The 22,385-nt window shown below is 43.7% G+C and overlaps 1 protein-coding gene across 3 annotated transcripts in view; it reads left to right on the top strand.

The window, feature by feature from the left end:
• The window catches only part of LOC122547509 (3',5'-cyclic-AMP phosphodiesterase 7B-like), a 171,105-nt gene extending 153,698 nt beyond the window's left edge, over positions 1–17,407 (top strand). For all 3 annotated transcript variants that reach the window (XM_087981965.1, XM_043686129.2, XM_087981962.1), the window contains 2 exons: positions 12,558–12,638; positions 15,094–17,407. In XM_087981965.1, the coding sequence (XP_087838091.1) occupies positions 12,558–12,638; positions 15,094–15,302 (290 nt within the window). In that variant the 3' untranslated portion in view covers positions 15,303–17,407. The remainder of the gene's footprint in view (positions 1–12,557; positions 12,639–15,093) is intronic.
• The last annotated feature ends 4,978 nt before the right edge of the window (positions 17,408–22,385 follow it).

Genomic DNA, 22,385 nt, shown 5'->3' with positions numbered 1-22,385 from the left:
GAAGTGAGAATGAGGTAAAGGCAGCATTTGAGCCAGAGTTGCATTAAGGAGCCCTAATAAAACAATCTAGGACAAAGTAGGCCACTTGACTGCCACCACTGTCAACATTCACTCCTTTCACACTGACTCACAGTGACCTTTGAGTATACCATTTACAAGATGCCCTGCCGCATCTCAACAGGGTACCTATGACTTTACCTTCCAAACCTACAACCTGTCCTGCCTGGAAGGACAAAAGCAGCAGATGCATGGGAACGCCACTTCCTGCAAGTCTCTCTCACCCATCCTCTGACTTGGAGCCATATCATTGTTGCTGGGTCCAAATCCTGAAACTGTCTTTCTAACATAGAACATAGAACAATACAGCGCAGAACAGGCCCTTCAGCCCTTCTTGTTGCGCTGACTTGTGAACTATTCTCAGCTCGTCCCCCTACACTATCCCAAAATCATCCATTGCTTATCTAAGGATTGTTTAAATCTCCCTAATGTGGCTGAGTTGACTACATTAGCAGGTAGTGCATTCCACACCCTTACCACTCTCTGTGTAAAGAACCTGCGTCTGACATCTGTCTTAAATCTATCACCCCTCAATTTGTAGTTATGCCCTCTCATACAAGCTGACATCATCATCCTAGGAAAACGTCTTTACTGTTTACCCTATCTGATACTCTGATCATTTTGTATGTCTCTATCAAATCGCCCCTTAGCCTTCTTTCCAATGATAACAGACCCAAGTCTCTCAGCCTTTCCTCATACGACCTTCCCTCCAGACTAGGCAACGTCCTGGTAAATCTCCTCTGCACCTTTTCTAATGCTTCCACATCCTTCCTGTAATGGGGCGACCAGAACTGTACACAATATTCCAAGTGTGGCCGCATCAGCGTTTTGTATAGTTGCTGCATGATATTGCGGTTCTGGAACTCAATCTCTCTACCAATGAAACCTAACACACCGTATGCCTTCTTAACAGCACTATCCACCTGGGTGGCAACTTTCAGGGATCTATGCACATGGACTCCAAGATCCCTCTGCACATCCACACTACCAAGAATCTTTCCATTGACCCAGTACTCTGCCTTCCTGTTATTCTTCCCAAAGTGCATTACCTCACATTTAGCTGCATTGAACTCCATTTGCCACCTCTCAGCCCAATTCTGCAGTTTATCCAAGTCCCCCTGCAACCTGTAACATTCTTCCAAACTGTCCACTACTCCACCGACTTTAGTGTCGTCTGCAAATTTACTAGTCCATCCACCTATGCCTGGGTCTAAGTCATTTATAAAAATGACAAACAGCAGTGGTCCCAAAACAGATCCTTGTGGCACACCACTAGTAACTGGACTCCAGACTGAATACTTTCCATCAACCACCACTCGCTGCCTTCTTTCAGAAAGCCAGTTTCTAATCCAAACTGCTAAATCACCCTCAATTCCATGCCTCTGCATTTTCTCCATCAGCCTACCATGTGGAACCTTATCAAAGGCTTTATTGAAGTCCATGTCTACCACATCTTTGACTGGCCCTATTCCTACCCTAATCATCCTTTTATTCCTCATGCTTTAGGGTTCTCCTTTATGGTATTTGCTAAAGGCTGCTCGTGTCCTCTCTTTGCTCTTCTTAACTCTCTCTTTAAATCCTTCCTAGCTGATCTGTAACTCTTCATCGCCTCATCTGTACCATCTTGCCTCATCAACACATAAGCCTCTTTCTTCTTCTTAACAAGAGATGCAATTTCTGCTGTAAACCATGGTTCCCTCACCTTATCACTTCCTCCCTGACTGACAGGGACATACCTATCAAGGACACGCAATATCGGTTCCTTCAACCAGCTCCACATTTTAGAACATAGAAGAATACAGCGCAGTACAGGCCCTTTGGCCCTCGATGTTGCGCCGATCCAAGCCCACCTAACCTATACTAACCCACTATCCTCCATATACCTATCCAATGCCCGCTTAAATGCCCATATAGAGGGAGAGTCCACCACTGCTAGTGGCAGGGCATTCCATGAACTTACGACTCGCTGAGTGAAGAACCTACCCCTAACTTCAGTCCTATATCTACCCCCCCCCCCTTAATTTAAAGCTATGCCCCCTTGTAATACCCGACTCCATACGCGGGAAAAGGTTCACACTGTCAACCCTATCTAACCCCCTAATCATCTTGTACACCTCAATCAAGTCACCCCTAAACCTTCTTTTCTCTAATGAAAACAGCCCCAAGTGTCTCAGTCTTTCCTCATACGATCTTCCTTCCATACCAGGCAACATCCTGGTAAACCTCCTCTGCACCCGTTCCAGTGCCTCCACATCCTTCCTATAGTATGGCGACCAAAACTGCACACAGTATTCCAGATGCGGCCGCACCAGAGTCTTATACAACTGCATCATGACCTCAGGACTCCGGAACTCAATTCCTCTACCAATAAAAGCCAGTACGCCATATGCCTTCCTCACCGCACTATTTACCTGGGTGGCAACTTTCAGAGATCTGTGTACATGGACACCAAGATCCCTCTGCTCATCCACACTGCCAAGTATCCGACCATTAGCCCAGTACCCCATCTTTTTGTTATTCTTCCCAAAGTGAATCACCTCACACTTAGCTACATTGAATTCCATTTGCCACCTTTCTGCCCAGCTCTGCAGCTTCTCTATATCCTGCTGTAACCTGCCACATCCTTCCTCACTGTCAACAACTCCTCCGACTTTCGTATCATCCGCAAACTTGCTCACCCAACCTTCTAACCCCTCTTCCAGGTCATTTATAAAAATGACAAACAGCAATGGTCCCAAAACAGATCCTTGCGGAACACCGCTAGTGACGGCACTCCATGAAGAAACTTTGCCATCAACTACTACCCTCTGTCTTCTTCCATCCAGCCAATTCCTAATCCAAACCTCCAACTCACCCTCAATGCCATATCTCCGTATTTTCTGCAGTAGCCTACCATGGGGAACCTTATCAAACGCCTTACTAAAATCCATATATACCACATCTACCGCTTTCCCCTCATCAACCTCCTTCGTCACCTTTTCAAAGAATTCAATAAAGTTTGTGAGGCACGACCTGCCCTTCACAAAACCATGCTGACTGTCCTTGATCACATTATTCCTATCCTGATGTGCATAAATCCTATCCCTTACAATTCTCTCTAAGACTTTGCCCACAACAGAAGTGAGACTCACCGGCCTATAGTTACTAGGGTTATCCCTACTCCCCTTTTTGAACAAGGGAACCACATTTGCTATCCTCCAGTCTTCTGGCACTACTCCTGTAGACAAAGAGGACATAAAAATCAAGGCCAATGGCTCTGCAATCTCCTCCCTTGCTTCCCAGAGAATCCTAGGATAAATGCCATCAGGCCCAGGGGACTTATCTATTTTCACCTTTTCCAGGATTTCCAACACCTCTTCTCTACATACTCAAAGCCATCCATTCTACTTATTTGTGACTCAGTATTCACATCGACGACAATGCCCTGTTCCTGAGTAAATACTGAAGAAAAGTATTCATTCAGTGTCTCCCCAATCTCTTCCGCCTCCACACGCAACTTCCCACTACTATCCTTGACTGGACCTATTCCTACCCTAGTCATTCTTTTATTCCTAACATACCTATAGAAAGCCTTAGGGTTTTCCCTAATCCTACCGACTAAGGACCTTTCATGTCCCCTCCTTGCTGCTCTTAGCTCTCTCTTCAGGTCCTTCCTGGCTACCCTATAACTCTCAATCACCCCAATTGAACCTTCACGTCTCATCTTGAGATAGGCCGCCCTCTTCCATTTAACAAGGGATTCCAATTCCTTATTAAACCACGGCTCCCTCGCACGACCCTTTCCTCCCTGCCTGACAGGTACATAATTATCAAGGACACTCAATAGTTGCTCCTTGAACAAGCTCCACATATCATTTACACTCTTGCCTTGGAGTCTACTTTTCCAAGCCACACATCCTAAGTCATGCCTCACCGCATCATAATTTCCCTGACCCCAGCTATAACTCTTGCCCTGTAGTACACACTTATCCCTCTCCATCACGAGTGTAAAAATCACCGAATTATGGTCACTATCCCCAAAGTGCTCACCTACCTCTAATTCTAACACCTGGCCTGGTTCGTTACCCAGAACCAAATCCAGTATGGCCTCACCTCTTGTTGGCCTGTCTACATATTGTGTCAGGAAACTCTCCTGCACACATTGAACAAACACTGACCCATCTAACGAACTTGAGCTATAGCTTTCCCAATCAATATCAGGAAAGTTAAAGTCCCCCATAATAACCACCCTATTACTGTCACTCATCTCCTGAATCACCTTCCCTATCCTTTCTTCAATGATTCTAGGACTATTAGGAGGCCTGTAAAAGACTCCTAACAGGGTGACCTCACCTTTCCTATTCCTAACCTCAGCCCAAACTACCTCAGATGGCAAGTCCTCATCCATCGTCCTTTCCACCACTGTAATACTATCTTTGACAAGCAATGCCACACCTCCCCCTCTTTTACCCCCACCTCTGACCCTACTAAAACATTTAAATCCTGGAACCTGCAACAGCCAATCCTGTCCCTGTTCTAGCCATGTCTCCGTAATAGCCACAACATCAAAGTCCCAGGTACCAACCCACGCTGCAAGTTCACCTACCTTATTTCGTATACTTCTTGCATTGAAGTATACACACTTCAAGCCACTTTCCTGTTTACAGGCACCCTCCTTTGAAATTGATGCCATGTTCCTAACCTCCCTACACTCCAGGCCCTGCACCCTGAAGCTACAATCTGGGTTCCCATACCCCTGCAGAGTTAGTTTAAACCCCCCCCAAGAGCACTAGCAAACCTCCCCCCAAGGATTTTAATTATCTGCAACCCCTGCATTTTGCTACCTCATTCTATGCATCCTAATTCTTGGCTAATCGCATTATAATTGCCCTTGCCCCATCGTTAACTCTTGATTTGTGGCGTGTACCTATCCCTTTCCATCATTAAACTAAACGTAACTGAATTATGGTCACTCTCTCCAAAGTACTCACCTACAACTAAATCAAACACCTGGTCTGGTTCATTACCAAGCACCAGGTCCAGTGTGGCCTCCCTCTTGTCGGCCCTTCGACATACTGTGTCAGGAGGCCCTACAAAGGTAGGGTCTCCGGTTAAGAGGCCACTGACTTATATAGCAGGATAGAAATAAAAATAAGAAATCCCTCCTCTCCCAGAAACCTCTGCTCTCTGACTTCAAATTTAAAAGCACGAATCAGTGACTCACCGCTCCCGGCAGGCCCCTGGTGCAAGCTCCTGCCCTTAGAGTTGCTGCTGCCGCTGAAAAACAGCACTGTGGATGTAGCTAAATTGCATGGACTGCAGAGGTTCAAGAAATCAGCTCACCACCCCTCCACCTTCTCAAGAGAGAAAGTGAGGGCTGCAGATACTGGAGATCAGAGCTGAAAATGTGTTGCTGGAAAAGCGCAGCAGGTCAGGCAGCATCCAAGGAACAGGAGAATCGACGTTTCAGGCATAAGCCCTTCTTCAGGACCTGAAGAAGGGCTTATGCCCGAAATGTCGATTCTCCTGTTCCTTGGATGCTGCCTGACCTGCTGCGCTTTTCCAGCAACACATTTTCAGCTCCACCTTCTCAAGGCCAAGTAAGGATGGGCAATAATTGTGGCCTAGCCAGCATGGCCCACATTATGTGATTTAATTTATTTTAAATGTATAGGACTTTAGTGAGACCATCCCGGTGCAGTGTGTGTAGTTTTCGTCTCCGTATCTGAGAAGGAATATATTTGCCTTGGAAATGGTACAACAGTTGTTCACTAGATTGGTTTCTGGAATCCGAGGTTTGAGGATGAGAGGCAGCATCTATTTGAGGCAATATTCAAGTTTAGAAGAGTGAAGGGTGGGGGGATCCAAGATGACGGCGATCTGAGAAGATCGCAGTGCAGAGCTCCGCATCGCAACACAAGCAGGACAAATCTTTAACCCGCCCAACCCAGGCCATTGCGATATCTCAGGACTCCGGAAAGATCGTGGAATCCCAAGAAACTTCTAAAAATTACCTCTGTTTCCAACCGTCCAGAGATGCCGAAAAAGGGAGAAGGAGCATCCGAGGCCAGGGGTCTGCAATTCAGCCTGCAGCAACCTTGGAGCTGATTACTTCCCAGGCCCTGGTGAACGAGCTCTCAATCTTGGTGATGCTGTGGAAACAGATTGAAGAGAAGCTGGCTCCAGTCTCGCTCATGCTGCAGAAACATGAGCAGCAGCTGAGAGACCTGGAGAAGAGGACGGATGAGGTGGAGCACAGGGTCACAGTGGTGGAAGCTGATACCAGTTCATCCAAGGATAGGATCCAAGCCCTGAAGATGCAGGTCTGTAAGTTTCATGACCAAGTGGATGATCTTGAGAACAGAGGCAGGAGAAAAAACATTCGATCATCGGTCTGCCCGAGGTTAAGGAAGGTGAGCGGCATGCGGAATTTGTTGAGGACTGGCTGCCGAAATTCCTTGACTTGGAGGCTGGCATGAGAGGATTGAAGATACCGAGGGCTCACCAGGTCGCAACGCGGAGATCGGGTCTGGGTCAACGTCCTCATCCTCTCCTGGTGGGGTTCCATCATTACCGGGATAAGGAGAGAGTTATGGAGGTTTCCAGAGTCTAGGGGAAGAATCCGAAGGCCCTATTTTATGAGGGCTCTAAGATCATGTTCTTTCAGAACTTCTCAGCAGTGGTGATCCAGAAATGAAAAGCTTACAAACGTGTGTTAAGAGAAGACTGAGGGATCTTGGGATTCGGTGCTCCCTGAGAAATCCAGCAGTGCTTCGGTTCACCTTAGATGGATCCATACATTTCTTTAACACGTTGGAGAAGGCCAGAGACTTTGTGGACAAACTAACCTAATTTGAACAATTTTAGTATGTATAAATAGAAGAGTGAAGGATGATCTTACGGCAACATAAAAGACTGATTAGGGTTGACGTGGAAGACATTGAGAAGTTTTCCCTAGTTGAAGATTCCAGAACAGGGGAGGAATGGAATGGTGAATGTGACACTGCCTCACAATAGGTCAATCATTAAGTAGTGACATGAGGAAAAATCTCTTCACTCAGAAAGTCGAGAATCTTTCAATTTGTGGATCAGCAAGGATTGTCGATGCTGTCAGAAATAGATGTCTAAAATTAATTTATCTTTTTCTTTCCCACTGATTCTTAGCTCAGTAACCAAGCATAAAAACTAAGATGATTTAAAATCAGTGATCACTGCAAGATTCTATTCCACACCTCTGCATGACCACCCTTAAATGTTTCTAATGGGGTTTTCTAGAGCAGCATGTAAATAGTCCAACTCGGGAAAGGGCCATACTGGACTTGGTGTTGGGGAATGAGGCCGGCCAGGTGGTTGATGTTTTAGTAGGGGATTACTTTGGGAATAGTTATCAAAATTCCATAAGTTTTAGAATACTCATGGACAAAGATGGGAGTGGCCCTAAAGGAAGAGTGCTAAACTGGGGGAAGGCCGACTATACCAAACTTCGGCAGGAGCTTAGATTAGATTACATTACAGTGTGGAAACAGGCCCTTCGGCCCAACAAGTCCACACCGCCCCGCCAAAGCGCAATCCACCCATACCCCTACATTTACCCCTTCACCTAACACTACGAGCAATTTAGCATGGCCAATTCACCTGACCTGCACATCTTTGGACTGTGGGAAGAAACCGGAGCACCCGAAGGAAACCCACGCAGACACAGGGAGAATGTGCAAACTCCACACAGTCAGTCGCCTGAGGCAGGAATTGAACCCGGGTCTCTGGTGCTATGAGGCAGCAGTGCTAACCACTGTGCCACCGTGCCGCCCAAAGCTGTGCCGCCCAGCTGGGGAATGTAGATTGGGAGCAGCTGTTTAAAGGGAAATCCACATTCAATAGGTGGGATACTTTTAAAGACAGGCTGATTAGGGTTCAGGAGAGGTATGTTCCTGTGAAAATGAGGGATTGAAATAGCAAGGAACCATGGATGACAGGTGAAATTGTGAGACGAGCTAAAACGAAAAAGGATTCGTACATAAGGTCTAGGCTACTGAAGGCAGACGAAGCTTTGGGAGAATATCAGGAATGTAGGACCAATCTGAAATGAGGAATTATGAGGGCTAAAAGTGGTCATGAAATATCTTTAACAAACAGGGTTAAGGAAAATCTCAAAGCCTTTTTTTTTCATGTATAAGGAGCAAGAGGGTAACTAGAGAAAGGGTTGGCCCACTCAAGGACAAAGGAGGAAAGTTATGCATGGAGTCAGAGAAAATGGGTGAGATTTTAACGAGTACTTCTCATCGGTATTCACCCAGGAGAGGGACATGACGGATGTTGAGGTTAGGGATAGATCTTTGAGTACTCTCGGTCAAGTTGGCATAAGGAGGGAGGAAGTTTTGAGTATTCTAAAATTCATTAAGTTAGACAAGTCCCCAGGACCAGATGCAATCTACCCCAGGTTACTGAGGGAAGTGAGACAGAAAATAGCTGAGGCTTTAACAGATATCTTTGCAGCATCCTTGAGCACGGGTGACGTCCCAGAGGACTGGAGAATTGCTAATGTTAATTCCTTGTTTAAGAAGTGTACAGGAATACTCCAGGTAATTGTAGACTGGTGAGTCTGACGTTGATGGTAGAAAAGCTGCTGGAGAAGATACTGAGGGATAGAATCTATTCCCATTTGGAAGAAAATGGGCTTATCAGTCATGGAAGCGTGGTTTTGTATGGAGAAGGCCATGTCTTACAAACCTAATAGAATTCATTAAGGAGGTGACAAAATTGAATGATGGGGAAGGGCAGTAGACATCATATACGTGGACTTTAGTAAGGCATTTGATAAGGTTCTCCATGGTAGGTTGATGGAGAGGGCAAACACACACGGGGTGCAGGGTATTCCAGCTAGATGGATAGAGAACTGGCTGGGCAACAGGAGACAGAATAGTAATGGAAGGGAGTTTCTCAAAATGGAGACCTGTGACCACAGGGATCCTTTCTGGGTCCACTGTTGTTTGTAATATATATAAATTATTTGGAGGAAGGTATTAGTTGCCTGATTAGCAAGTTTGCAGATGACACCACAATTGGTGGAGTAGCAGATAGTGAAGGGGACTGTCAGAGAATACAGCAAAATATAGATATTTGAGAGATGAGAAGGGAAATGGCAGATGGAGTTCAATCTAGGCAAATGTATTTTTGAAGACACAATTCAAGAATGAACTATACAGTAAATGGAAAAGTCCTGGGGAAAATTGACATACTGAGAGATCTGGGTGTTCAGGTCCATTGTTCTCTGAAAGTGGTAACGCAGGTCAGTAAAGAGGTCAAGAAGACATACAGCATGCTTTCCTTCATTGGACAGGGTATTGAGTACAAGAGTTTGCAGTTGAGAATGTGGTGCTGGAAAAGTAGAGCAGGTTGGGCAGCATTCGAAGAGCAGGAAAATTAACGTTTCAGGCAAAACCCTTCATCAGGAATGAGGCTGGGAGTCTCAGGGATGGAGAGATAAATGGAAGGGTGGTGGGGCTTGTGGCAAGGTAGCCGGGTGTGTGATAGGTGGCTGGAGATGGAGGTAATGGTGATAGGTCAGAGGGGTGGGTGGAGCGGATAAGTGGGAAGGAAGATGGACGGGTAGGACAGGTCATGAGGGTGGTGCTGAGCTGGAAATCTGGAGCTGGGATAAGTGGGAAGGAAGATGGACAAGAGGACAGGTCATGAGGGTGGTGCTGAGCTGGACGTTTGGAGCTGGGATAAGGTAGGGGAGGGGAAATGAGGAACCTAGTGAAATCCACATAGATGGCATTTTTGCAAGAGGTAGGGTGGGAAGAGGTGTAATCCAGGTAGCTGTGGGAATCGGTGGGTTTGTAGAAAATGTCAGTTTCAAGTCGGTTGTCACTGATGGAGATGGAGAGGTCCAGGAAGTGGAGGGAGGTGTCAGAGATGGTCCAGGTAAATTTAAGGTCAGGGTGGAATGTGTTGGTGAAGTTGATGAATTGCTCAACCTCCTCGCGGGAGCACGAGGTGGCGCCAATGAAGTCATCAATGTAGCGGAGGAAGAGGTGGGGAGTGGTGCCGGTGTAATTACGGAAGATCAACTGCTCTACGTAGCCAACAAAGAGACAGGCATAGCTGGGGCCCAGCTACCTGGATTACACCTCTTCCCACCCTACCTCTTGCAAAAATGCCATCCCGTATTCCCAATTCCTCCGCCTCTGCCGTATCTGCTCCCAGGAGGAGCGGTTCCACCATAGAACACACCAGATGGCCTCCTTCTTTAGAGACCGCAATTTCCCTTCCCACGTGGTTAAAGATGCCCTCCAACGCATCTCATCCATATCCCCCACCTCCGCCCTCAGACCCAACCCCTCCAACCGCAACAAGGACAGAACGCCCCTGGTGCTCACCTTCCACCCTACCAACCTTCGCATAAACCAAATCATCCGCCGACATTTCCGCCACCTCCAAACAGACCCCACCACCAGGGATATATTTCCCTCCCCACCCCTCTCCGCCTTCCGCAAAGACCGTTCCCTCCGTGACTACCTGGTCAGGTCCACGCCCCCCTACGACCCACCCTCCCATCCTGGCACTTTCCCCTGCCACCGCAGGAACTGTAAAACCTGTGCCCACACCTCCTCCCTCACCTCCATCCCAAGGCCCTAAAGGAGCCTTCCACATCCATCAAAGTTTTACCTGCACATCCACTAATATCATCTATTGTATCCGTTGCTCCCGATGCGGTCTCCTCTACATTGGGGAGACTGGACGCCTCCTAGCAGAGCGCTTTAGGGAACATCTCAGAGACACCCGCATCAATCAACCAAATCGCCCAGTGGCTCAACATTTCAACTCCCCCTCCCACTCTGCCGAGGATATGGAGGTGCTGGGCCTCCTCCACCGCCGCTCCCTCACCACCAGACGCCTGGAGGAAGAACGCCTCATCTTCCGCCTCGGAACACTTCAACCCCAGGGCATCAATGTGGATTTCAACAGTTTCCTCATTTCCCCTTCCCCCACCTCATCCTAGTTTCTAACCTCCAGTAACTCGACCTGTCCGGACTTGTCCGACCTGCCCAGCTCCTTTTCCACCTATCCACTCCACCCTCTCTTCCCTGACCTATCACCTTCATCTCTTTCCCCACCTACCTATTGTACTCTATGCTACTCTCTCCCCACCCCCACCCTCCTCTAGCTTATCTCTCCATGCTTCAGGCTCTCTGCCTTTATTCCTGATGAAGGGCTTTTGCCCGAAACGTCGATTTTGCCTGTCCTCGGATGCTGCCTGAATTGCTGTGCTCTTCCAGCACCACTAATCCAGAATCTGGTTTCCAGCATCTGCAGTCATTGTTTTTACCCTTTTGGGGGCATGATCCTGTCAGCCGTTATGGAAAGTGGATAGGGGTGAGGAGGGAAATATATCTCTAGTGGTAGGGTCTGTTTGTAAGTGGCAGAAATAGTGGAGGATGATGCGATATGTATGGAGGTTGGTGGGGTGGAAGGTGAAGACCAGGTACGTTCTGTCCTTGTTGCAGTTTGAGGGGTGGATTTCACCAGTTTCCTCATTTCCCCTTTCCCCACCTTACCCCAGTTCTAACCTTCTAGCTCAGCACAGCCCTCATGACTTGTCCCATCTGTCCATCTTCCTTCTCAGCCATCCTCTCCACCCCCCAACCTATCACCATTACCCTCTCCTCCATCCACCTATCGTACTCTCAGCTACCTTCCCCCCAGCCCCACCCCCCCTCCCATTTATCTTTTCACCCCCAATCTCCTAGCCTCATTCCTGATGAAGGGCTTTTACCTGAAACATCAATTCTCCTGCTTCTTGGATGCTGCCTGAGTTGCTGTACTTTTCCAGCACCAGACTCTCAACTCTAACCTCCAGTATCTGCAGTCCTCACTTTCACTTACAAGAGTTGGCAGGTCATGTTCAATTGTATAGGGATTTGTTCAGCCGCATTTGGAATACTGTGTACAGTTCTGGTCGCCACATTACCAAAAGGATGTGGATGCTTTGGAGAGGGTGCAAAGGAGGTTCACCAGGATGTTGCCTGGCATGGAGGGTGCCAGCTATGAAGAGAGGTTGAATAGATTAGGATTATTATCATTAGAAAAATGGAGGGAACCTGATTGAGGTCTAAAAAAATCAAGAGAGGTATGGACAGGGTGTTAACAAGAAGTTTTTTTTTCCCAGAGAGCAGAACTCAATTACTAGGGGTCATGAGTTCAAAGTGAGAGGGGAAAGGTTTAGGGGAGATATGCGTGGAAAGTGTTTTACATAGAGGGTGGTGGGAACCTGGAACACGTTGCCAGCAGAAGTGGCAGAGGCAGGAATAACAGTGTCATTTAAGATGTATGAATACATGAACAGGCAGGGAACAAAGGGATACAGATCTTTACAAAATAGGTGGCAGGTTTAGATCAGGATCAGTGCAGGCTTGGAGGGCCGAAGGGCCTGTTCCTATGCTGTAATTTTCTTTGTTCTTTGTTCTTAATGGTTAGAATTCACCGTCTTTTTTCAAATCTATTATTTATTTGTTTTGCAGGTGACCTAGAGCAACGGTTTCACTTTGAAGTTAGTCCACTGTGCAATCAACAGAAAGACACCGTTCCCAGCATACAAATAGGTAAAAAAAAATGCAACGATCCTATGGACAAACTTCTATTTGTATTTGACCTTGAAGAGAATGGACAGGCTAGAGATGGTTTCAAGTATTGAGGTTGAAAGGAAGCCAAAAAAAAGTCCCTTGTTTTGCTTGCTTTGAATTTCTAAACCATGAAAGAGTATTGTTTGGGACTGCAATTTTTATGCTACAGCTGTAATTTATATTGAGAATCGTATTTGTCTTATTCTCGTAATAATCTTAAGTCTCAGTTCAAGGCTACATTTGCTATTCATCAGGAAACCTGGGTACGGGTATGAATTAATCATTGGAATTGATGCCTCCTGTTTTTTTTCAATCAGAATTTTTAAAAATTCTTGTCATGCAATTCCAGAACTCCTCACTGGAGGTATCCCTTCAATTACACTGCAAAGCTCTTTATTCAAAATGGTAAATAGGATGCATGTGATTCCAGAGTAAGTCTATCAAAAACTTAATACCATCTGCAAAACGAAGCATCATCTTTTCTGAAATTTTCAGATCAGACATCTATTACAATGCCGTCCCGCGCACAATTTTAAAGAAACATCAAATATTATGGGTGACTGCACAATGTTGCCTCATTCTTCTTTTGAAAGGAAAAGGTCTGAGTCTTTTATCCATTGATACAATTTTGAAATGTATTATCGAGAAATTACGAAACTAGAATAATATGTGCACTGCATAAAGGATTTGTAAGCAGTTTAGTCATTTTACATGCCTCTACCTAGTTACAGATAGCCAGCTTTGGTGATATGGCATAGTGTATATATTTAAATGACTCTTACAACACAGTGGTAGTGCCCTGACCTCTGAGCCAGACTGCCTGAGTTCAAGTCTTACCTGCTGCAGAGGTGTGACATAACATGTCTGAATAAGTTTGTTAAAATTATTTACAATCTCAGAGTCATAGAGCCTTACCGCACAGAAACAGACCCTTTGGTCCAGGCCAACCAGGTTTCCCAGATTAAACTAGTTCTATTCACCTGCAATTGGCCATATCCCTCTCAACCTTTCCTATTCACGTAACTCGCCAAATTCTTTTAAATGTTGTAACTGAACCTGCATCTACCACTTCCTCAGGCAGTTCATTCCACAACATACCTTAAGTTTTGAACTCCTCCATCTTAGGGAAAAGACACCTTATCTATTCACCTTATCTCTGTTCCTCATGATTTTACCTCCAAAAGGTCACCCCTCGACCCCATATGCTCCAGTGAAAGAAGTCCCAACCATCCAGCCTCTCCTTATAAATCAAATCCTCCAGTTCTGGCAACATCCCTATAAATCTCCTCTGCACTCTTTGTAATTTAATAAAATACTTCCTATAGCAGAGCAACCAGAACTGTACACTATATGCTAAAAGAGGCCTCACCAACACTCTGTACAACCACAACACAATGTCCCAATTCCAACACTCCGTGATCTGAGCAATGAAGGGAAGCATGCCAAATGCCTTCTTAACAATCCTGTCTACCTGTGATGCAACTTTCAAGGAGCTACATTACTAAACCCCTAGGTCTCTCTGTTTGACAATACTCCCCATGGCCTTACCATTAACTGTATAAGTCCTGGCCTTATTCATCTTACCAGAATGCTACACTTTGCATTAATCTAAATTAAACTCCATCTGCCACACTTCAGCCCATTGGTACAGTTGATCAAGATCCTTTTGACCTCTTAGATATTCCTCTTCACTGTCTACTATGCCACCAATTTTGGTGTCATCTGCAAACTTACTAACCATGCTTCCTGTATTCTTATCCACATCATTTCTACATTGTGATTTGAAGAGCACCAGTAAGATATCTAATTGCAGGACATTTTATGAGTTGGTGTTTTGTCAGTGAATGACAGCTGAAGAGCTGATCTGGTTTTAAATTTTGATTGTAACATTGATGAAGTGCCATCAGATTTGGAGCGGCATGGTGGCTCAGCGGTTAGCACTGCTGCCTCATAGCACCAGGACCTGGGTTCGATTCCAGCCTTGGGCGACTATCTGTGTGGAGTTTGCACATTCTCCCCGTGTCTGCGTGAGTTTCTTCCCACATTCCAAAGATGTGCAGGTCAAGTGAATTGGCCACGTTAAATTACCCATAGTTAGGTGCGTTAGTCGAGGGAGATGGGTCTGGGTGGATTACTGTTCGGAGGGTTGGTGTGGACTTGTTGGGCTGAAGGGCCATTTTCCATGCTGTAGGGATTCTAATCTAAATGAAACATAGCCTTTGTTTTCTCCCCATAGATACTGCCAGACCTGCTATGTTTTGCCAGTAGTTTTCATTTTTGCTTATTTTACTAGTAATGTTGTTACTAATTATCATGATATGTTAATGATTTCATTATATTGCATATATAGGAGAAACTGCAAGCACTTTTTTAATATTTTGAGTAACTCTTCTGTTATAGTATAATATAATTGCCTTTTTATTCTTTATTTTAGGCTTTATGAGTTACATTGTTGAGCCTCTGTTTGTGGAATGGTCCCGTTTTACTGAAAACACTCCATTGACCATAACAATGATGAGTCATCTGTGCAAAAACAAAGCAAGATGGCGGGGACTGCTCCTCAAACAACACAACAGTGAGGACAATTCAGCCCAAGTGAATGAAGACAAAAGCAGAATTTCTCAAGAAGTTGAACACCAATAATCTAATCCAGTTAGATGGTCCAGCCAAATATGCCATGTATTCTTCACACACCTTTTTGTTTTCAAAATTTACTTTTAATAACATGAGAACATCTTCAAACAACTGAGAAAATACTCTCCAGAGAAAAGAGGAAGAAGAGACCAATTTGATCCAATTAAAAGTGATTGTCTGTTCCGAGTTCTTGGTCTGTCTTCAGTTTTGAAAATGTGTGCTGCATATTACCTCAGCAACCCTCCAATAACTTTTGATTACTAAAAGCAAAATACTTGATATTTGAATTACACCAGAAGCAGGATTCAAAATCCACATTATCGAGCATCAGGTTCAATGGCATTTACCTAAGCTTATATTGCTGGGTAGAGGATAATGTGGATTGAAAATGATACTGAATGAAGGCAGAAGAGTTACTGAAAGAAAGTCAGCTTTATTTAATTGTGGTGCAGTTAGAAGACTCATTCAGCAAGGTGGCTTTTGCTACAACTGACAATTGCTGAAGAACATGATATTCAACTGCTCTGCAGCTGGGCTGCACCATGATAAACCATTGCTAAAACCAGCTTTGACTGAACTCAGAATCCATCAGATTTTGAGTGTGCACTGAGAATAAGACTTTCTTTTTGGAATGACAACCAAACTTTTTCATTTTTGTACCTTTTGCATCAGAAAGCATTTGTGGCATTCACAACTGGATTGCATACCTACTGAGTTCACATATAGAATTTTTCATGTATAATTATAAATAAAATTGAGATGTAGAGATGTAAATATGATCAGTTAGAAGATATACACAATTCCATTTTTCATTCTGTCTCTGTCCCTCTTTTTTTCTCAACACTTACTAGAGATGATAAACAACAAAAGATCGGTACCTTTAGAATTCTGTGTTCAAAAAAAATTACACTGTGAAAAATAAATACCATTGGTATTTAAAGAAGCCAAAAATTAGAATCATAGAACAAATGTAAATAGCTGTTTTAGTTGTAATACACTGGTATGTTCCAAAAAGCCTTAACATTGCACCCATTGCTACACTTATACTGTTTTGATAAGTAAGCACAAATATCCTTTGTACTAAACTCCAATTTGTTGTTAGTAATTACAGCAAGCTGTTCATTTCTGTTGTTCTAGTTACAATCCTTAACAAAAGCATCAAAACTTCACAAACATTCCATGTTTTCATTTATTTTTAATTGTTTACTGAGGCAACTATAGGGATTATTTCTCTTTTAAATCCCACTGTTGCATAACAATGTTATCAAATTTAAAAACATTTGACAACTTTGTACAGGTTATCATTTTACTGAAGGCCCAGATCATCAATTTAAGGTCTAAGAAAGTAAATGTATTTTTTTTCAAAAATGTACTTTTCTGCTGAAAAATCGTAAATGAACAGATCAAGCCTGAACATCATGTTGTCATGCTCCAGAGGTTGAAAATGTACTTGTTATTCCATTGACAGCAAAAGAAAATCTTACCCAAAACACTTTTTGAAATGCTTTGTAATACAGGCTGTTGTTTTATTAATGAAAGCAAAAAAAGGCTTGTTATACGTCTTTGTTTGCCTTTCTGTTCAAATGTGGGCAAATGTAGTTGAGGTATAGATCAGCAAAGATCTACTTAAATGGTGAAACAGGTTTGAGGAGTAAACAGCCCATCCCTGTTTATGTAAAGCCATGGATTTAATTTACACAGCAAGAATGTACCTTACATTATGTGTAAGTAACTAAAATGATTACTATTACAGATTTATGTACACCTAAACTTTAATCAACATACAAAAGACAATATTTTGATTTAGAGGTTAGGTTCTTACATTCCTGTAACCTATGTAAACAAGCCTTACAGCTGTATGATAGCACCATTTTAATGTAAACTTTGTCTAATGCTGAAAATGTGATGAATATGTTGTGAAATTTGCTGTGACTGCTATGCAGTGTTGCCAAGAATTATTGTTATTTCTAAAAACTAAATTTTAATCAAGAATAGAGTGCTGTACTTTCAGTTCTCAATATTTTGGACTGCAACTAATCATAATTAGAAGATTTTTGTAAATGTCACTTGTGTTTTCCATTTATGAAAAAGATAAATATGCAAACAAAATGATATATCAATCCAACTGGACTGACTGATTTCAACTTACAAATTTCAGAGGAGCACCACACATAAAGCTCTGTATTGGTGCATCCATGTTTAGCTGGTAGAGTGGCAACTTTTAGATGAGTTTGAGTCAGTCAAAATTTTCATTGTTTGAAAGTGCCCACATCCATTGCAAAGCTAGAAATACTAATTGGGACCACAATTATTCACAATTTATAGAGATGATTTTGAATTGGGGACCATGTATAGTGTGTCAAAGTTTGCAGATGACACTAAGATGAGCAGTAGGGCAAAGTGTGCAGAGGACTGTGAAACTTTGCAGAGGGACATAGATAATTTAAGTGAGTGGGCAAAGATGTGGCAAATGGAGTACAATGTTAATAATTGTGAAATCATCCACTTTGGTAGGAATAACAGTAAAAAGGATTATTATTGAATGGTAAAAAATTGCAGCATGCTGCTGTGCCGAGGGACCTGGGTGTCCTTGTGCATGAGTCACAGAAGATTGGTTGCAGATACAACAGGTAATTAAAAAGGCAAATAGAATTTTGTCCTTCATTGCTAAAGGGATTAAGTTTAAAAACGGGGAGGTTATTTTGCAGCTGTATAGGGTGCTGGTGAGGCTACACCTGGAATACTGCATGCATTTTTGGTCTCCTTACTTGAGAAAGGATATACTAGCAATAGAGAGGGTGCAGAGAACGTTCACTAGGTTGATTCCAGAGTTAAAGGGATGAAAATGTGTTGCTGGAAAAGCGCAGCAGGTCAGGCAGCATCCAAGGAGCATGAGAATCGACGTTTCGGGCATGAGCCCTTCTTCAGGAATTCTTTCCTGAAGAAGGCCCATTCTAGAAGAACGTTTTATGCCCGAAACTTCTATTCTCCTGCTCCTTGGATGCTGCCTGACCTGCTGAGCTTTTCCAGCAACACATTTTCAGCTCTGAACTCCAGCATTTGCAGTCCTCACTTTCTCCTCCAGAGTTAAAGGGGTCAGCTTATGAGGAGAGACTGTAGCGACTGAGATTATATTCATTGGATTTAGAAGAATGAGGGGGGATCTTATAGAAACATATAAAAATATGAAGGGAATCGATAAGGTAGAAATAGAGAGCATGTTTCCACTGACAGGTGAAACTAGGCCAATACGGTATGGCCTCAAAATTAAGGCGAGCAGATTTAGTAATTGCTTCACCCAGAGAGTTGTGAATCTATAGAATTCCCCACCCAGTGAAGCAGTTGAGGCTTCGTCATTGAATGTTTTTAAAGCTAAGATAGATACTTTTTTGAACAGTAAAGGAATTAAGGGTTATGGTGGGATGGTAATGGAGCTGAGGCCACAAAAAGATCAGCCACGATCATACTGAAAGGCGGAGATGGCTTGAAGGGCCAGATAGCCTACTCCTTCTCCTAGTTATGTTCTTATACCTGAAAAAAATTCAAGTGCTCGATTCTGTGGTCAGCCTTTCTGGATGTTACAGGTCATGCGTGAGCAATGACATTGGTTCAGAGATTGCTGGTTTTGTTTGTGAGAAATAGCTTTTTTTATTGCAGGAATTAAAGGCAACTTAAAATTGAGCAGAAGAAAAACCATTAGAAAATTGAAAGTCCCAAATATTCTGTTGCTAGTGGAAGATTTAATCTGCATTGCAAAGAATTAGTTGCTACAAACTGAAGACCATTTAACAAATCTGTTTTGACTTAACATTTCAAAGTAAATACAGTAGCGCCTCGACTTACGAACTTAATCCGTTCCGGGACCCAGTTCACGAACCGAAAAGTTCGCGAACTGAATCAATTTTTCCCATTGTTCGGATAGCGTAAAAATGCTTGGACGTAGCAACGAACGCTGTTCACAGCGCACGCGCCAAAGACGAACTGAATGAGATCATGCGGGGCCCGAGAGCTTTTGCGTTCAACAAGCGCGTAGCAAAGCAGAACAATGAAACCACGTGGTCGCACACGGGCTTTTTGCGTTCGTACCTTTGTTCGTACCTTGAATTTTGTACATTGAAGCAAAATTTTACGTATAATCAATCCTGTTCGTAAACCGATTTGTTCGTGAACGTGGTCATTCATATGTAGAAGCGCTACTGTATAGGCTAAACATTTAGCATTCCACTTCTGTCAACTTATGTGCTCAGTCTTATTTCAACTTAAGATTTCTTTGAAGGTTTCAGTGGTGAGAATATTAACATTAAGAGAATTTTACGTTCACCATTAAAATTTGCTCTGAGAAGAGTTCCTTTCAAGAACTGGTAGGTCTCAACATTTTGGGTAGTCTGACATCTGAAGGAATGACAAATAGGGAGAATTAATTAGGATATCTTTAATCAACCTGTTCAGACACCCCTCTGCAGCAGTATAAAAACCTGACTGGTAGAACAAAGCAGGTACCTAGTGACGTCTTTGATCAGTGCCTATTACAGCCTGTGGAAAGGCTATGCCAATCATCTAGCTTCTGTTCACATGGAACGATTTCATCCAGACATGGTACATTTCGGCTCAATGGTCAGGCTCCATTTGGACCCTTCACCCACTTAGCCCAGCATTGGCAAAGCACAAACCTCACAATGTCATCATGCTGGGTCTCATCCAAAATCAGCCACTAAAGACTTTAAGCAATTAGTTTGGAGGTGAGAGACAGCCAAGACTAATGTGTTTCATGTAGGTAATTTTGCACTTTGGGACAGCCAAAATTCTTATGAATCTATACAGACAGTCTTCAAGGTCAAGAGCAAGCAGTCCGGGAATTACATGTAGGTTAATCAGAGTGCTATTGAGAAAACAGTCCAGGAAATGAACTTTGGACAGTGCTGTCCTACCAAGTCAATCCAGAAGATAGGCCACATTCAATCATAGGGGTTTCATCCCACACAGGTGAGGGGTTTATGACCTTGAAGTTGAGGGAATGAGCTATGGTCAGTTGTCAAGGTCAACTGCAAGTGATGCGAAGATTACGTACTGAGAGATCAGTCTGGGGAGTGGCCATGGTCTGCCTGAGACTGTCGTGGCAAGTCAGTCCAGAGGAGGGAACACAACAGTCAATCAGAGGGGTTGGGTTGCTAATACTCGAGGAGGTCAGCAGGGGGCAGTCCATGGGATCCTGGGCAAAGCAGGCAGCTCAAGTCTGGGAATGGACCTCATTTTACTGGATCTCTGAGGGAATGGTGACAGAGATAGTGGCAATTTGAGTTAGTACGGTGGACTTCATAGTGAGTGAGGAAGGGACTGGGAGCTGTCAAGGGTTGGGTGTGATGGTTCAAATAGGTCAGGATTACTCTGACCTCTGTATGAAGACGATATAGGGTTTGCAAGGGCATAGGAACCTCTAGAGACATAGGCTCTGAAGGTAAACACACTGGTCGTAATATAAAGTGGCTAAATCAAATAGGAAAGGGAAAGGGTGAAGGATCACCATGGTCACGGAGATAGGAACACCAAAAAGAGAAGAATGGGGACAAACCTGCAATGAAACAAAGTTAGAACCTCACCATATTTGATCAAAGGTCAACTATGAAATGACAAACTGGCTGAGACTACATGCAAAGTGGGAGGGGTAAGTTACTGCTGTTTTCTGTGTTTACGATATTCTTTTTGAGGCCCTGCAAGGGGCAATTGGAGTAATCGTGTCTTCATTATGTGAGGCTACCAGTAGAAATTCGAGGCTTCTGCAGACTAGTCTTGGACCACATTACACCACCAAGGAGCAGGAATCTTGAGAAAGATATTCACTTCATCTCTATCCATTCATGCTTCAGCGTGCACAGAAATACAACGCTGCCTTGACAAGCTTGGACCTCCACTATGACAAGAGTTAATCTGCAAAAAAAAGTGCTTTGTGTTGTTTTTCCTCTGCAGGCCACTGCACCATGATGCTCATCTGGGTTTCTTATTGAATATTTGCCAGCCTTGACTATTGTTGTGGAGAAAATATAGAGAATCACCAGGGGACACAGAGAGTTCTTCAAGAAGTAGGTCTTTTATTTGCAAACAAAATACCATGAAACGGAGAAAGCAGATTCTCGAATGCCCCCGAACCTCAGGGTCTGTGGATTTTTATATTTTTTTTTATCATGTTTCTGTTAGCTTATCAGCATGTCCAACTATATTAATCAAAGTACCTCACTCTAGCTACACAATAAACCAGTGATGTTAGTTCCCATTATCTCTTTAGTTATACATTCTACTTGATGTTATTCTAATGTCACGGTTAGATATTTATTGCTAACTCTGCTACAGTGATCTTTCATTGCAGACTAACCTATCACGATAGATATTTAGCTATTCCATCTATTAGTCTCCTGTCTCAAGCTGATTCTACTAACTATTAATTAGATATTTTAACATCATGTCCCAATCCTGTCATAGAGGGGCAGGTCATGCCTCACAAATCTTATTGAGTTTTTTTGAGGATGTTACCAGACAAGTTGATGAGGGTCGGGCAGTGGATGTGGTGTTTCTGGACTTCAGCAAGGCATTTGATAAGGTTCCCCATGGTAGGCTCATTCAGAAGGTCAGGAGGAATGGGATACAGGGAAATTTAGCTGTCTGGATATAGAATTAGCTGGTTGACAGAAGACAGCGAGTGATAGTGGAAGGAAAGTATTCTGCCTGGAAGTCAGTGGTGAGTGGTGTTCCACAGGGCTCTGTTCTTGGGCCTCAACTCTTAGTAATTTTTATTAATGACTTGGATGAGGAGATTAAAGGATGGGTTAGCAAGTTTGCAGACAACACAAAGGTTGGAGGTATCGTTGACAGTATAGAGGACTGTTGTAGGCTGCAGTGTGACATTGACAGGATGCAGAGATGGCTGAGAGGTGGCAGATGGAGTTCAACCTGGATAAATGCGAAGTGATGTGTTTTGGAAGGTCGAACTTGAAAGTTGAGTACAGGATTAAAGACAGGATTCTTGGTAGTGTGAAGGAACAGCGGGATCTTGGTGTGCAGGTACATAGATCCCTTAAAATTGCCACCCAAGTGGACAGG

This window comes from Chiloscyllium plagiosum, unplaced genomic scaffold, assembly GCF_037043375.1.
Source record: "Chiloscyllium plagiosum isolate Xiang-an unplaced genomic scaffold, Cpla_swu_hap1 HiC_scaffold_3, whole genome shotgun sequence".
NCBI lineage: Eukaryota > Metazoa > Chordata > Chondrichthyes > Orectolobiformes > Hemiscylliidae > Chiloscyllium > Chiloscyllium plagiosum.
The sequence above is the reverse complement of the archived record's forward strand: the minus strand, read 5'-3'. Positions and strand labels throughout refer to the sequence as shown.